The following is a 17,927-nucleotide window of genomic DNA, read 5'->3' as shown; positions in this document are numbered from 1 at the left end:
TGTGGAGGGAGGAGGCTGGGGCGAGCAGGGAAGGATTGGACTCAGAGTGGAAGAAGGATGACATTCTAGAAAATTGCTGTCTAGCTTTTAGCAGGCTATGGTAGAATCCAATGTGGAAAAAGAGCTAGATCCTGTTGAAGTCAATGAGAATACTGCCCTGGATTTGAATGGGAGCAGGATCTTGTCCAATAATGAAAGGGCCGTTCAGATGCTACGTGTCCTTATGGGTATGCTGATATTATGCAATACGGTAAAAAATGAAAACCTGTCTAGCACATAACTCTGGTGCACTCAAGGACATGCTGCTATTTGTTTTGCAGGCTTACCTCTCTACCAGGGATTAGCAATGTGCCACTGATATCTTCCATTATAAAGTCCTATAAAATGCCTTATTTTCAGCATTTCAAAACCTGATCTAACTTTCAGAGGGGAACGGTTTGTTTGGAACTCTTTCTCATTTTGTATTAAAAATGAATCCATTTTTCTGCTCCAGTCTTTCTCCTGCCTTGATCTCCTTTGCATTTAAGCTTCCTTTACCCACAAGCATAATAAACTTTCAGCACCGAATAGAAAAGAACATGAATTTACACTATGAATATTTTTTTTTTAGCCAGGGAGGGAGCTTTTTTTAAGTCGCCAATCTTTGCTTTCTGGAAATTCTTTGGTGTATTACTGCATAGCAGAGTGGTGTGACAAGGATAAAGAGATTAGAAGTAGTTTCATTTAACTCCTTCTGTTAAAAAAACTACAAAGGGCACTAATTTACAGCTTTAAGTATACCCACAATTCTTCATAAAAATTGAATATAAATGCAGGAAAGTTATAGGCACTAAGAAATAAACTAACAACAACAAAGTTGTTAGAATACTAAAAATAAAAAAATATTCCAAAAAGAGAAATAATATAAAGGTACTGAGATCACCTAACTGTAAAAAAATAAGATGACTTGCAGAGTATATGTACACTGGGGTTTAGCCCTGATTTCAGCCATTGGAGGCCAATAATCAGTATAGTGTGTAAGTTTCAAACTAGTGTAGATTGTGATTTTCCTTGTCTACATTAGAGAGTTGTGCTAGTGCAGCTATGGTGGGTGCTGTGATCTGCTGCTGGCTGAAATCAGAGCTAACCCCTCTATTTAGACAAAATCTCAGATACCAAGAGAGCTATTCCATGTTCTTTGTGAACTTCCATTCATAAGTGAATGGGAATTTGGGTATGCCTGGAATGCAGGATCAAGCCTCAAAACTTGGAAAAATTATGATAATGTGTTATAAAGGCCCTCTGATACTACGGTTCACAAAAATCACTCTGTGTCTTTCTATCAAGGTCACCAACTCAGTGCTTTACCATGAGAAGAATTTAATAATTGTTCCCCTATTAGAACTGGGTAAACTGTTCCTAGCGAAAATTTACATGGGCACTTTGCCCATTTTTCTGCTTGTGAACTATCCACACATAGTTTTTAGGAAGGTGTTTACTATTCAGAATTGTTAAATGAACACTTGAGGGGTATATATGGCATTTCATCTTATTTGTGAAGTAATTGCTTGGACTCTATCTTCAAATATTTGGTATGAATAGTGTTTGAATGGTTACCTAAGTGACTTGTTTCTGATTCTTGACCTCAAGTTAGTTGGGGCAGGGACTCATTTCATTGTGCACACAGTGCCTAGAACAATGGGGGATCTTTGATTGGTGTGCTGTGCTACTACAACAAAACACAAACAAGAATGGAACTATGCCCATTTACATAACTCCGCATTTTGTAAAGTATGTTTAGCATATGAAGGGCTTGAACCTGCACCATTTAAATCATTGAGAGTTTTGCCACTGACTTCAAGAGGAACAGACTTTTTTAAGGAACAAAACATCCATTCTGAAATTTTATACCTCATCAGTGGGTCTGATTATAAATAAAATGCCAGTTGTGATATCCATTTGGCAAAGCAGAGAGAAAGTATTAAACAACACACACATCTGAGTCTGCAATCACATAATCTCTAACTGCTAATGATTGAGACCCAACTCCTATTCAGTACTCTTAACTTGTCTGTAAAAGAATATTAAAATAGTCCTTTCCTTCGCTATTCAGAATTAAACAAGTTTAGACTCACATTTCCCTCCTTCTATTAAGTTGGCTTGATCATGCCAAGCAAATATCAAATCCTACACCATAGGAGCAATTTGAACATTGCTGATTCTGATTTAATCACTTCGCCGCCAAAGCACTCAATGCTGTAAGGCTATGTTTAAAAAAATTAAGGTCCAAATCAATCTGTACCATATTTATAGCAGGTTGGACAATAAATGAATAGAGATCATATTTCCAATATCCCATTCATTACCTTCTAATATGAAAACACAGGTTCATTTCAGGTAAACTGTGTGGTACATCAACTTAATTTATGAATAATTGTCTATCGCGGGGGGAGGGGAGAAAAAACCCTCAGTGGAACAGAGTGGATTTCTACACTACTATTTCCTATGTTTAAAAAAGCAGTCATAGTGTGTGTGTGTGTGTGTGTGTGTGTGTGTGTGTGTGTGTGTGTGTGTGTGTGTGTGTGTGTGTAAATAATATACTTACAAGAGTCTGATCTTGAAGGATGCTGCATCCTTGCTGAGACTCTGCAATTCCTATCAACTTTATTGGGATTTACAAGTTCTCTGCAGGTGCTCAGCACCTCTCTAGATTAGGGTCCAAATTTCCAATCCTACCACTGGGTCCATGTGCACGGACCCCTGTGCCCATGCACAACCCATAGTCTAAAATGATCATTTGATACAGGGCAAAATTTCTAAAAGCATCTAAAGGAGTTCGGCATCCAACTCCCACTGACTTGCAATGGGAGCTGGCTGCCTAACTCCCTCAGGTGCTTTTGAAAATCCCACATATAGTGTTTAAGGCCCTAATCCTGACCGATGCAATGATGTCTGGAGTCTGAGCCTTGGTGTCACTTATGGTGAAGATCAGGCCCTTTGTGTGACCCTGGGATTTCCAAAAGAGTGCTTTAGTATAAGTAGCCAGTCCTGGCTGATGTCGCAGGACAGCACAAATCCTGGCTAAAACAATGTTTTTATTTTCCTCAAACAAAAGAGGATAAAGCATCAGCCTCAAATTACTGCCATCCCCCAGCCCAGCCTCTGTTAATGTAAACATATCCCTAACATTATAACTTGACCATACTGACAACAGATTGTAAAGTCTTCGGGGTGCAGATGGCATTTACCTATGTCTCCGGGGTGCTTAGCACCAGGGGGACCCAATCCTGATCTGAATCCCTCCACTGGCAGAGCCGGCTCTAGGATTTTTGCCACCCCAAGCAAAATCAATTTTGGCCGCCCCCAACCCCCCGTTTTTTTCTTACCCCACCCCCCGGCCCCGCCTCAACTCTGCCCCTTCCCCAAATCCCCAGCCCTGCCTCCTCCCCCGAGGCTCTCAAGCCTGGGAGGAAGGGTGAGCAGTGGCGCGCGAATCAGCTGTTTCGCACGCCGCGGCCGCTCGGGATCTCCCCCTCCCTCCCAAGTTTGAGAGCCTGGGAAGGAGGGGGAGCAGCGGCACGCAAATCAGCTGTTTTGCGCGCCGTGGCGCGCAAGTGGCGGCAGCAGCGGAGGTGAGCTAGGGCGGCCGGGGCACATTTTTAGGGGCGGCAAGGGTGGCATTCTGGCGCCAGCCATGCTGCCCTTAAAAATGTGCCTCCCCAAGCACCAGCTTATTTTGCTGGTGCCTAGAGCCGGCCCTGTCCACGGTTCCCCTATTACTCTGCATCCAGTTCAAAATATTTATCCTCATCTTTTAAGATCTTTCACAACCCTGCCCCAATCTGTTATCTGCGCTAATCTCTTATTGTGTTTCCCCTTATATCCTCTGCTGTACTCATGACACCAGCCTCATTAACCCCTTTATCAGCTTCTCACACAAACATCCTTACTCACGGAACATCTTCTCCACTGTACCTCAGCTGCTCATCAGAACTGTCTCCCTAGTCCCAGACTCCTTGCCCAGTCTGTCCTAGTTCCTCGGCTCCTCGTCAGATCTCAGTCTTCCTCCCTACCCTTCTCCAACCTTCTGGTTTCTGGCTCCCACTCCCAGTCTCCTTTTCCAACCAATTGCAGTCCTCTCCCCTGCACTCTCCAGCTGCTAGCCCAGTCTCCTTGTCCAGTCAGTCAGTCTTCTCCCAACCCAGTCCCTATGTTCCTTTCTCTCCCCAATCACCCTCAAGTCCCAATTTTTGCCTTCCCCTCCCCGCAGTCTCTCTACGTGTCCAACTGTTGTCCCCTCTGCATTTTAATCAGGCAACTCCCACCTCTACACGGGTCTTCTTGCTCTCAGTTAAGATACCTGGACCCTAACCCTAGATCTGCAACACATTTGGGGAAGGTCTTGATCAGACATGGGCTGGAGATGTGTGAATTGTGATTTTCAAAGGCATATAACTGGGCCAAATGTGAACAGATTTTGGTGGAGATGGAAGAATTCACAACCCCTCCCTCCCCACCAGTTTCAAGTCCCTGCTCTAAAGCATGGGAGCACTAGAGCTTTTAAACGAAAAAAATCACCAACATTTTTTAACATGAGTAAAACAATGTATTTTTCTTTAGCCTTGTTTTCAGAAGTGGCTGAATTTTGTCTGACGTTAAAAATTCAGTCTGAGGCAGACACTCAGGATGGAAAATTTCAGCCCGAGCGGTTAAAAAGTTTGGCAACGTTATAAGCAACTGAGAACAGGGTTTTATAATGGGAAGTGTAAGGCAACTTAATAATAGGTGAAGCTATCAGCTCCACCTATAATATCGTCTAGATTTTCTCCCTCTCTCTGTTTTAGATATACACCTGATTTTGCATTCAGGGTGACTGTATTGCTCACAGCTATAATTATTTTACACACAAGTTATTTTAGAAGTGGATTATGGATTTTCATGCATTTATTGGTATCGCTTTTCATATCCAGCTGTCTTTAAAGACTGATGCCTTAGGCTATGTCTACCCTTAAAACGCTACAGTGGCATAACTGCAGCTGCTCCGCTGTAGTGCATCAGTGTAGACACTTACTACAGCAATGGGAGGGTTCTCCCATCATTGTAGTAAATCCACCTCCCTGAGAGGCAGTAGTTAGATCTATGGAAGAATTCTTCCATCAACCTAGAGCTCTCTACATTGAGGGTTAGATCAGCTTAACTACATCACTCAGTGGTGTGGATGTAGCTGGGTTGATCCAAATCTTGACATTTTGGATAAAATAGAACCCAGATCTGAACCATCTCTAAACAAAATCAAAATGGCTCTTTAGCCCATCTTATTTATTAAAGCCCAGCCCATTATTACTTGTGTTGTGGTAGTGTCTGGGATCCCCAGTCATGGACCAGGACCCTAATGTACTAGGAACTGTTCAAACACAGAATAAAAAGAGAGTCCCTGTCCCAAGGAGCTTACAAACTAAGTATAAGAAAAGAGGCAACAGGTGGATACATACAGAAAGATGGGGGAAGCAAACAAAGGGACAATAGCGACCAGCAATTCTGTACTATATACTGTACTCTACACAGTACAGATTCACCTCTAATAAAGATCTTAAATCCCATGGTTTTGGCAGAGTTTTGCTTTGAATCTGGAACTTACAGTGATACTCATAGGACATGAACAACAAAATATGTCTAATCCTCTCTGAATTGAAAATTCAGTGTTTCACACAGTGCTAATAAGTAATTACAGGATTGTTGGTCTACTCTGTGGTCTTTAACTAAACATACTTGTCCATGCATATATAAAGGTTTACTGCAGGTCTAGATGGAAATGGATTTTTCAAGGTTTCAGAAAATGCTAGTTGGGGGAAAATCTTATGGTTATTAAAGATGCCTTGGCACTTTTCACAAGAGTGGATGTATTAACCCTGGCATCTGGGCCTAGTCTGAGCTTGGGTAACTGGAGTCTTCCTATGGTTTCATTTACCCTCTTAAAAAAAAAAGTAATTGATGGTATAAAATGGGCAATATTTTCCACTCCAGAGGTAGCTGTATTTTTATTATCCCTATGTGTATCTCAGTACATTTCTATAAAGTGCTTTGTGATCAACCCAGATAACTTGATATTTATATAGTGACTTATCCAAGTTGGCTTTACTGTTTACACACCGACAAACCTAAACCTGTCTTGGATGAAGCAAGTCATTCTACTTCCTACTTAGTGCTTATACCCCTTCTCATTTACACAGGTTTTGCATCAATACAGTAGACTGACTTCAGTGGAGTTACTACTAATTTACACCAGTGTAAACGAGACAGAGTGATCAGGCCCCTATTGTTTGCATAAGGTGGGAAAGAGCTAAACTTGATCCTTAACTTTTTTAGCTCTATGGTCTGTACATGGAGTTCTTCTCATTCATTCTGTAAGATGCATTACAATTGGGATGGTGCTTCAACAAAGTAAATCCAGTTGAGGGACTAGATGACTCCAGGGCTTAGGCCTTGGCTACACTTGCAGTTGTACAGCGCTGTGAGTTAAACCTGACTTCGTGCAGCTGAGTAGGGAAAGTGCTGCAGTCTGTCCACACTGACAGCTGCCCAGCGCACTGTCGTGGCCACATTTGCGGCAATTGCAGCGCTATTGGGAGCGGTGCATTATGGGCAGCTATCCCACAGAGCACCTTTTCCCATTCTGGTGCCATGGGTTGTGGGAAGGGGGCGTGGGTGCGGGGGATTCTGGGTCCTGTCCCAATGCCCCATGATGCATCGCTTCGCATCCCAGAAATTCCTTTGTTTCCGTCCCCCTTTGGCGCCATCTTTCAACGGTTTCTGTGCAGCGCGATCTGTCTGTGGGAAATGGAGTCCGAACTGCTGAGGTGTATGCTGACGAGTCTCGCCAGCACGTCACGTTTGGCTGTAAGGAACTATTCCTTAAGATCCAAAGTGACAGTGAGAGTGAGGGTGAGGAGTCTGACGATGCTATCGAGCTGCGTAACGCGTACAACACGAAATTGCTTGTGGCATTCACGGACATGCTCAGCACCGTGGAACGCCGCTTTTGGGCTCGGGAAATAAGCACCGAGTGGTGGGATCACATTGTCATGGAAGTCTGGGATGACGAGCAGTGGCTGTAGAACTTTCGGATGAGAAAAGCCACTTTCATGGGACTGTGTGAGGAGCTCGCCCCCACCCTGCGGCGCAAGGACACAAGATTGAGAGCTGCCCTGCCAGTGGAGAAGCAGGTGGCTATTACAATCTGGAAGCTGGCAACTCCAGATCGCTACCGGTCGGTCGCAAACCAGTTTGGAGTGGGAAAGTTGACCATTGGAATCGTGTTGATGCAAGTTTGCAAGGCCACTAATCGCATCCTACTCAGAAGAACTGTGACTCTGGCTAACATGCAGGAAATAGTGGATGGCTTTGCACAAATGGGGTTCCCTAACTGGGGAGGGGCGATAGATGGGACGCACATTCCTATTCTGGCACCACCCCACCTAGGATCCGAGTACGTTAATCGTAAGGGGTATTTCTCTATGGCTCTCCAGGCGCTTGTGGATCACCGTGGGCGTTTCATTGACATTAACACAGGCTGGCCCGGAAAGGTGCATGACGCACGCATATTTTGAAACACTTGGCTGTTCAGGAAGATGCAGGCTGGGACTTTTTTCCCAGAGCGGAAGATCATGGTAGGGGAAGTTGAAATGCCCATTGTGATCCTTGGAGATCCTGCTTACCCGTTAATGCTGTGGCTCATGAAACCCTATACAAGGAGCCTTGACAGCAGCAAGGAATGGTTCAACTACAGGCTGAGCCGGTGTCGAATGACTGTGGAGTGTGCCTTTGGCCGTTTAAAGGGCCGCTGGCGATCTCTGTATGGGAAGCTGGACTTGGCCGAAAACAGCATCCCTGCGGTTATATCCACGTGCTGTGCCCTCCATAATATTTGTGAAGGGAAGGGTGAAAGCTTCACTCAGGCATGGACCTCCGAGGTTCAACCTCTGGAGGCTGAATTTGCACAGCCAGAGAGCAGGGCTATTACAGGGGCCCAGCACGGGGCTGCAAGGATTAGGGATGCCTTGAGGGAGCAATTTGAGGCTGAAAACCAGCAGTGATATCTGGTGCCCTGCACAGGAGTGAAGTGCAGTAGTTCCAATCTTTAGGAATCAGTATCTGCTTAGCAGACAAGCAGACTTGCAGTGCCTGTTATTTCCTGGGCTAAGGAGTCTTTTACTTTATGCAATAATAAAGAATGTTTTCAAAGCCAAAGAATCCATTTATTGAAAAGAAAAAAAATTACACTGCTCTACAGCCAAAATGATTCTGAAATAAATGTAGTCAAACTTTACTAATTCTGGGTCACTGAGAACAAAAATGATGCTTAAAATTGTTGATGGGCTCTAGTTTTCAAGATATGCTATTGGGTCAGTATATACGACCCTTGACTTGGGAATGGCGGAGGGGTAAGTGAGTTATAAAGGGAAGGGATCTCAATTTAAACCAGAAATGACTAAAATACATCTTTGACTGGATCTATGAATAAATCTATGACTGGGTTTGGACAGTACTTGCTTTTTAGGCAAAACAATGAATGATGCAATCTGAAGCTGGTGTTGCGTCATACATGATATGAATTACATCATGTTATTCCTAGAAGTCATGGATGATGCAATCATAACGAAGCTTACATCACTCTGCTGAACAAATTGCCCTATATCAGCTCAGAAATCATACAGTGTCGTGCTCTCTTATTTGTCAGTGTTTGATTTTGCAAAGGGACACATTTCTGTTTAGCCAAAGTGAGCAGAGATGCCTCGTACTTGTGGGAACAGTGCAGATAACTTCTGCTATGTTTGTGGTGAAGTGACTTTTGCATCACAAAAGCGCAGTATAACCACTATGGTTAAGAAAGCCTATCACCTTTATTTTGGCTGCAAAATTAGAGATCAGGACAAGAGGTGGGCCCCACACATATGCTGCAACACTTGTGCAACAAATCTTCGCCAGTGGTTGAACAGGAAAAGGAAATCCATGCCTTTTGCAGTACCAATGATTTGGAGAGAGCCAACAGATCATACCAGCAATTGTTTCTTCTGCATGGTGCCTCCAGTTGGGAAAGGTATATCAAAGAAGAAAAAGTAGACTGTGCATTATCCAAACATTCCATCAGCTATACGCCCAGTATCCCACGGAGAAGGACTGCCGGTTCCTGATGCACCAGAATCATTCTCACTTGAGACGGACGAGGAAGAGGAAGAGGAAGAGGATGAAACTTCTGGTCCTGAACCATCAATGTCACAGGACCCAAATTTTCTCCCATCCTCCTCCTCTGAACCACACCTCATAACACAAGGTGAACTGAATGACCTTGTCAGGGATTTGGAACTACCCAAGAGTAAGGCAGAGCTGTTGAGCTCCAGACTACAGCAGTGGAATCTCCTGGCAGGTGATGTTAGGGTTTCTGTGTTCCATGACCGTCAAAAGGATCTTGTCCCATTCTTCTTCATGGAAGGTGATCTTGTAGCCTGCAACAACATTGATGGTGTGATGGCAGCCCTCAACATCGTTCACGATCCAGATAAGTGGAGACTGTTCATTGATTCATCGAAGACGAATCTTAAAGCTGTTTTACTGCATAATGGAAATGTTTTGCCATCAATTCCAGTTGGTCATGCAGTCCATATGAATGAAACCTGTGACAACATGAAACAACTTTTGAGGTGCATAAACTATGACCAACATCAGTGGCAGCTTTGTGACGATTTGAAGGTTGTTGCTCTCTTGCTTGGTCTGCAGACTGGATACACAAAGTACTGCTGTTTTCTCTGCGAATGGGATAGTCGTGCAAGAGATTCCCACTACATCAAGAAAGATTGGCCACTCCAACAGTCATTGGAGCCTGGGAGGAAAAGTGTTCAGCATCCACCACTTGTTGAATCAAGGAAGATTTTGTTACCACCCTTACACATCAAGCTGTGTCTGATGAAGAACTTTGTCAAGGCCATTGACAAAACACAAGCAGCTTTCGGGTACCTCCGTGGAAAATTTCCAAGGTTAAGTGAAGCTAAGATAAAGGAAGGTGTCTTTGTTGGTCCTCAGATTCGTGAACTTCTTCGAGATGATGCATTTGACCATGCTCTGCATGGCAAGGAAAAGACGGCATGGAAAGCCTTCCAGTTAATGGCAATAAATTTTCTCGGAAACAACAAGGCAGACAACTACAGGTTGTTGGTGGAAAACCGCCTCAAGGCATACAAAAGCCTTGGTTGCAACATGTCACTAAAGATACAATTTTTGCACTCTCATCTAGATTTTTTTCCACCGAACTGCGGAGCAGTGAGCAACGAGCACGGCGAGCAATTTCACCAGGACATTGCAACAATGGAGAAACGCTATCAGGGCAAATGGAGCCCATCAATGCTTGCAGACTATTGCTGGACAGTGACAAGAGATGCTCCATTTAATGAATACAAGAGACAAGCCAAGAAGTGCCGAGTAGACACTGAATAGGACTAAACTATGTACATAATAGTTTTTTGCCTTTTGTTGCATAATAAATTTTATTTATATAACCCTTTTGCTGATTTTTAAAGTGTTACATAAACAGGACAGGTGAAATATTATCATGTAAAGCAACCATAAACACATGAAAAGACCTAGGTTTACAATTTATGATTAAAACTCTACTATCTACACAATATACATAGACATAAAATGTAAAAACTTAAATATCTTAGAAACAGTAGCCAATCAGTTGTTTTAATTGTCATATTTGAATTCAGCACACCAAAATACATAATAAATAGCACATTTTATCTCTGAAGCAGACGACTTCTCAAAAATTGTAGACCAGTGTTATTTATTGAAAAGAAACAAGGGGGTGGAGTGGGAAACAGTACAATCACAGATTTGCGTATGTCCTGTCTGGTGTGCTGTGCAGTGAGTGCTGCACTTCAGGACAGCTATACTGTATGGTGATGGGGGTTGAGTGCAGAGGGTAAGGTTCGTGGTTTTCAGGGCTGGGTGGTGAAGATACTGGTGTTGGAGGCAGCAGGTGGCGTGAAGAACACGGAAGTTGGGGAAAGCCAACAGCTTCAGGGGGCACCTACACTGAACACTGTCCCAACATTTTCCACAGGAGTTCGTCCTGGATGATATCTCGCTGCTGAGGGTGACCTGGGAAGCAAGGGAGGGTCTTCTACTGGAAATGTGGCTTCCGCCCTGGCCCATATGCAGCTTGCCTGTGTGCAGCAATGGTCCCCCCGTCCCTCATGGCACAGTGGCGCGGACACGTTAGCCTGCCTGGGACAAGGACCACGGTGGCTCTCCCGATAAACCTGTGCAAGCACATTGCACACGTTCTGGATGAGACATTCGAGGAGATTACCGAGGCCAATTACCGCAATGTGATAAACCACATCAATGCACTATTCCACATCTTGGCATGCATGCCTAACCCTCCTCTCCCAAAGAGCCCGCACCGAAAAAATTCCTTCCCGAAAAAAAAAAAAAAAAAAACGCTTCCCGGGAACCTGCTCTTCTGTTTGTCCTCCACCAAGTACCGGCCGCTGCGACTGGCTACCTTCCTCTTGGCTCAAGAAGAGCTCCTGGCTGCATGGCTCCAGGGATTTCGGGGTGTCTCCATCCGGCCCACCACCATCACTCCTGTTTTCCTCCTCCTCCTCTTCCTCTTCCTCCTCCCACCCTCCTCCACACCGGCTCTGAAGTGTCCATGGTGGTGCTCAGAGTGGAGGTGGGGTTAACCCCAAGTATCGCATCCAGCTCTTTGTAGAATCGGCAGGTTGCGAGGGGGAGCACCCGAGCGGCCGTTTGCATCGCAGGCTTTGTGGGAGGCACTCCGCAGCTCCTTCACTTTAATCCTGCACTGCAGGGCGTCCTGGTCATGGCCCCTTTCCATCATGTCCTTTGATACCTTCCCGAAGGTATCGTAATTCCTACGGCTGGAGCGCAGCTGGGACTGTACAGCTTCCTCCCTCCAAACACTGATGAGGTCCAGCAACTCGCCATTGCTCCATTCTGGGGCTCGCTTGGCGCGTGGAGGCATGGTCACCTGGAAAGATACGCTGATAGCACTCCACGCCACGCCGGGCTGAGCAAACAGGAAAGGGATTTTTAAAATTCCCAGGGAATGTACAGGGTCGGTCACGTGGTTGGTTACCTGAGGCCAGAGCAGTAGAGTTTGAACTGATGACCAGAGTAGCTAGAACAGGCATTGTGGGATACTGCCGAATAATTCTGGAGGCCATTCACAGCGCATTGGGCAGCCACACTGGCGCCGCAGCGCTGCAGTGGCAGCGCAATACTCACTATTCCTCTCGGAGAGGTGGAGTACGTGCAGCGCTGCAACCACGGAGATACAGCGCTGCAAATGTTTTGCCAGTGTGGACGGGGAGTGAGTTACAGCGCTGGGGGAGCCTTTACAGCGCTGTAACTCGCAAGTGTAGCCAAGGCCTTAGTAAATAGGATACAGAGCTTTCTGCCTCTGGGTTGTCAGTTAAATCCAGACCAGTTTGTTAGTGATAGGGTTGCCAGGTGTCCAGTTTTTTACTAGAACGCCTGGGCAAAAAGAGACCCTGGTGGCTCCAGTAGGCACTGCCAACTGGGCCATTAAAAGTCCAGTCCACGGCTCAGCCCTGGCTCTGCAGGGCTCCCAGAAGTAGCCGCCGAGTACGGGCTAAGCGGCTCCCAATGGTCAGGAACCGCGACCAATGGGGAATGTGGGGGCGGTGCCTGCAGGCACTAGCGCACCATGAAGACCCTCACTGGCTGCCTAAGCACCTAGGGGCCACAGGGACCTGGTGGCCGCGGTAAGTGCCACCGGGACCCTGCATCCCTGCCCCAGCCCAGAACTCTTTCCTGCACCCCAAACCCCTCATACCCAGCTCCACCCCAGAGCCTTCACCCCCCCCAGCTGGAGCTCTCACCCCCCCACACACACCTCAATCCCCTGCCCCAGTCCAGAGCCCTCTCCCCCGCACTCTAACCCCCTGCCCCACTCAGAGCCCTCTCCTGCACCCCAAACCCCTCATCCCCAGCCTCACCTCAGAGCCCGCACCTCCAGCCAGAGCCCTCACCCCTCTCGTGCCCAAGCCCGGTGAAAGTGAGTGAGGGTCGGGGAGAGTGACTTACAGAGGGAGGGAGGATGGAGCAAGCAGGGGTGGAGTCTCGGAGAAGGGGCAGGGTGGGGCAGGACCTTGGGGAAGGGGCTGTGCAGGACAGAGGTGTTCAGTTTTGTGTGATTAGAAAGTTGGCAACCCTAGTTAGTGACTGAAAATTGTTACTATCTGAATGGCTCTTTAATATTCTATTTGAAATAAGTCTGATGCATTTGTAGTTTGTCTCGCCCCTTCATTCTCCAAAATATCCCACCTTTGCCTGTTTCCCCTCTCAAAATCTTCTGCAACCTAACTAGTTAAAAAAAAATATGGTCTGAATATTATCTTGTGTAGATAATAGAATAGAATATATAGAAAAGTATATTCTAAAAAAAAGTTCTCTGCTGAGAGAGAGTTCCTCTATGATTTTCAGCAGATAAAATGTAAAAAGAAAACAAACAAAAAAGCCCCCAAACATGAAGCTGTCTGTCGACGTTGCAGTTAATAAAAAGTTGTTGTGCTCTATTGAGTTTACTGTGTCACCAAAACCCTTGCAAGTCTTAACTATACAAAGCCTACATTGTCTTGACAAGGATACTGAGAAGATGTGCCTGATCTTGGCAGGAGCTAGGTGTACCAAGAACCATGTTATTAAAAAACAACAACAACAAAAAAGAAATATTCTTTTAGGCCTCTTATGGGGAAAGATAACGAGCAGTGTCCTTACTACAAGTGTGTAGCATGCACTGGTCAGTTTTAGAAGCGTGAAAATTGAAAAATGATAGATGGGAACACAATTCCAAGTAACCCGAGTATAATTTAGGTCGAGGGGTGTTCAGATTAGGGCTTTTGCTTTATACTCATCGCCAATATTGAGATGTAAATGTCCTGAAAGAGAAAGAGACACAATCTTCATGCATAACTATCGGTATACGAAGTTAACTAGTAAAGGACCGGCGGATGTATTTCCTCCCTAAGGGCCAAATCCTTCTCCTTGGTCCCATAGGAATCAATTGCAATACTCCCACTGTGTTCAGTAGGAAAAGAATTTGGCCCTTAAGTCTCTACTATTGTTCGTCAGTAGTAATGCAGACACTTTTAGTTTACTTCTTAGTCATTTGGATCATTCTTAATGTGAGAACTCAGTCACGCATGCTCAGAGAAAAGAGTTTGAATTTTATAAAAGTGGGAGATGAAATTATACATTCAGATGAGTGTAATATAGCAATTGCCAGAGTCCAGGAAAATACATACATAACTCATTATTCTAAACCAATATGAGCATGCATATGTATGTTGAGATAGCTTTAACAGTGTTCAACTCTAAATAGTGTGCCATCTAACTTTTGTTATTCGATATTTACATTGACAACCAGCTCAAACTAGATCTGAGCACCTGCTTTTATTTAACAGAGAAAGTACAGCAGACATTTAAAAAATCCTAATGAGTGCAGTCATATGAATTTCCCTGATATCAGACACTTATACAGCTTTCACAGACAGGCTTCTATCATATGACAGTGATGACTGAATCAGCATAATACAACTTCTGTACAATGTGTAGAACAGCAAATTATTACACCAAACATTAGAGATATGGATGGCCATTGGCCACAGACTTAAACAATGATCCTGCAGTAATCTCCATACAGGTGGACTCCTGCACTTATGAAAAGTCCTACAGTAATCAGTAGGGCTCCATGCATGGACCTCCCGGCAGGCTCAGGCTCTTAGATAAAATTTCTCTTGAAACAATATTTCCATAAACATTTGCCATCTTAGTTGCTTAAAATAAGAACTCTTATCCAAAAGTGTTTAGCTTTGTTTTATACTTTGCTGATGTACAGCACATTCCTTTAATTTTTGTAATCAAACATTGATTTTTCAGACTGGACTGGAACATTAAGGTACAGATATTATTAGGAGTCATATTTACATGCCAAAGCTAGCCTGTCTTGTGTGTGTCTGAAATCCCAAGATATATGAGGAAGAGAGAGGGCCCAATTCTGATCTCAGACAGATTGTAAATCAGGAATAGCTATATTGAAGTCAACGAAGTTACTTCATTGGGATAAAACATGAGTGAAAGAAGAATCTGGCCCAGTGACTGAATATAAGAGCAGGAGAGAAACTGAGATTACAAGCAAAATGTTTTCCCCTAATTTATTTTTCAGACTCTAATATTATTTTGACTGTATAGTTTGATTTTTAGCCTTGTTAGTAATTTAAACATGAATCTCTGATAGATAAACTCAAAATAGCAGTATATTTCTGGTGTTATCTTATTTTCCTTTCTCAAGAGTGCACATTGTCTTCAGTTTTCCAATTTTATACCAGGCTCTGCTTAATACCACAAGTGATCTTTCACCTTTATGATCTGGCACCTGCAGTACTTGGAGATGTTTAGTATATAATGTTGCATATCTCTCTGGCAATAGTCCTAAAGTACAACAACTTGCTATATATTTGTTGTATGTATGCCTGATGTATGCTTTTTTTCTTTTCTCCCCCTGACCATCATGTGAACTCAGCATTAGACTTGCAATATTGCAAAACTGTCCCAATTATTATTACATAAAACTGGAAGGCTCATAAAGACACCACTATTAGATTCAAACTAGCCCCTGGGGCCAAGTTCTGCCCTGTGACCTCAGCTGGGTGGCATAGGTAGAACTTAAGGCAGATTTCAAAATCTAATCTTTTGTTTTGCTATATCCAACTTTTAAAATTCTGTGACTTTAGCCCCAATCTTTATTTAAAGCCCCAATGGGAAATGAACTGTATAATTTTAATTTGTAAAACAAACAGTTTCTTTTTATATGCATAGGGAGAGAGACATGCCCCAACAGTCCTCATCTAACCACACATAAATCTGACTAAAGGCATATAAAGGTGAGATCTACCATAATATATTTTATTTTTAAATAGCTATTAGAAAAGTCTTGTTCTCTTCATTTTAATGTCTCTAATCAGAGATCCCAACCAGCTGCCCTGTTAATTTGTAATTTGTCATCCATCAGAGTTATGTCACCACTACATGTTCTGCACAGACTGATTTAAACTAAAAAAAAACCACAAACATATTTACTTCAACCTATTTAACACATCAGATAAGAAGATACTGGCATGTTATAATTTGTTTGATATGAAGATGTACATAATCTTTTAAACTTAACTTCAGAAATAGTGTATGTACCAGAAATCACTTTTCAGTCTTCTTTTAGTTGATATTTCTCGTTTCCTCTCTAATCTTATAAGTTCTTAAAGAAAGAATCCAGTCCATTGCTCAATCACTTGAAAGGATTTATCAAAACTTAGTTCAACTTGTGGTTTTGTTTCTGTTTTTTTACAGAAATTATGTAAAACACTTTTTCAAAAATACCTTACGTCCCACCATGTTCTTAAAACAATCACAAGAGAATAAACCCTGCAGTAAGGACAGAGGGATAGCACAGTGAACACAAAAAATTGCCTACCTGTATTGTGTTTCTGAAGACAGTCTCTACACTGAAGCACCATTCACAGAGAAGAAAGAGTTTCTGGGCAGCAATGCATTTTCTTACTTTTTCTAATGTTCTGCTAAATGAGGAGTGTTGAGCAACTCCCTACAATGCTGTTTAACCCCCTCCTTTCACTCTCTGCCAGTTTAGAGTTTCTGAACACTGAAATGCATGCAGAGAAACTTGTAATTAGTAATACCAGCTAAGCTAAAACCCTTGATTCTCACTGACCTAAGCTGCACATTCCGAAGTACTAAACAGGAGTGCTAATCAGAAGGCACTCTTTTATACTAAATTCCTGACTAGACATAAAGCATGAAAGTTAAGCTAAGATATTGCCCTACCAGAGCCTAGTTTCTGCCTACTGGCTTGGTAAAGCCTGCGATATCTCAGGACTCAGGAGCACACACTGTGACTGTGAGAGGAAAATGTTAAGTGTCTCATCTCTCTGTTCTTTTTTTCTTCCCCCTCTCTTGTTCTCCCTGCTCACAGTAGCAAGGTTGTCTCTTGTATACTCCCTGCCCTTAAACTCACCAAACCAGATTTTTACTCCCAACACCAGCAACTTCCCGTAAATCTGAACTGAAATTTTATCCTGTTCACTGAGCCTTTGCTGGCTCAAGGCCAGCACAGCATTCCTGTTGTTTTAGGAGTGCTTTTAAAAAAATAAAATAAAATCGGGGGGGCGGGGCAAGGATAACCTGTAGAGATGTAAAGGCTGGCATGAGAGAGACACTTGGAAACAGTTTAACTATTGTTTGACACCCCATGTTTGTTGGTGTTTTGTTTTTTTTTTAAAGTGGAGTTCAAATGTGAATATCAGAGAGGGAGAATATATCCTCCTCACTAAAATGGAACCACCTATTTGCCGAGCCACCTGCTTTATCTCTGCACAAAGTGTTTTAGGAACAAGATGTTAAATCTTGGGTTTATTTCCCCTGCTATTAAACAATATATAGATGTAGATTTAAAGGGAAAACAAATCAATAGTACTCACCTGAGGCATAGCATGGCTTGAATTAGTACAGGAAGATGTTGCACTAGGAAAAACACACAAGCTTTTCTGATCCAGTTTCATCAATACAGTGGTTGTGCTTGTTAAATAAATGCCTCATTTCAACCCCTTCTGAACTGAAGTTACATCTAGTTTCTAGAAAAGGAACAAAAGAGAAACTAGTTTTAGAAGCAACAGCCAAGCCCTCTTTTAACCTCTCTGTGATCTCTCTGACAATTGTTTTTTAACCTCAAAAGAAACAGCAATGCCAGAGACTAAACTTTCCCTTCCCGTCCCCTTTACCTTAGCTGCCTAAGCAAGGGTTAAGTAGCCTGATGTATTTAAACAAAGCACAAAACC

The 17,927-nt window shown here is 43.5% G+C and overlaps 1 protein-coding gene across 1 annotated transcript in view; it reads right to left on the bottom strand.

The window, feature by feature from the left end:
* Positions 1–17,713, bottom strand: part of RBM47 (RNA binding motif protein 47) — a gene marked incomplete at its 3' end in the record, with an annotated part of 107,490 nt that extends 89,777 nt beyond the window's left edge. The window contains 1 exon segment of the mRNA XM_034772843.1: positions 17,571–17,713. Within this exon segment, the coding sequence (XP_034628734.1) occupies positions 17,571–17,584 (14 nt within the window).
* Between the last annotated feature and the right edge of the window lie 214 nt (positions 17,714–17,927).

The sequence above is a fragment of the Trachemys scripta genome, chromosome 5 (assembly GCF_013100865.1).
Source record: "Trachemys scripta elegans isolate TJP31775 chromosome 5, CAS_Tse_1.0, whole genome shotgun sequence".
Taxonomy (NCBI): domain Eukaryota; kingdom Metazoa; phylum Chordata; order Testudines; family Emydidae; genus Trachemys; species Trachemys scripta.
The sequence above is the reverse complement of the archived record's forward strand: the minus strand, read 5'-3'. Positions and strand labels throughout refer to the sequence as shown.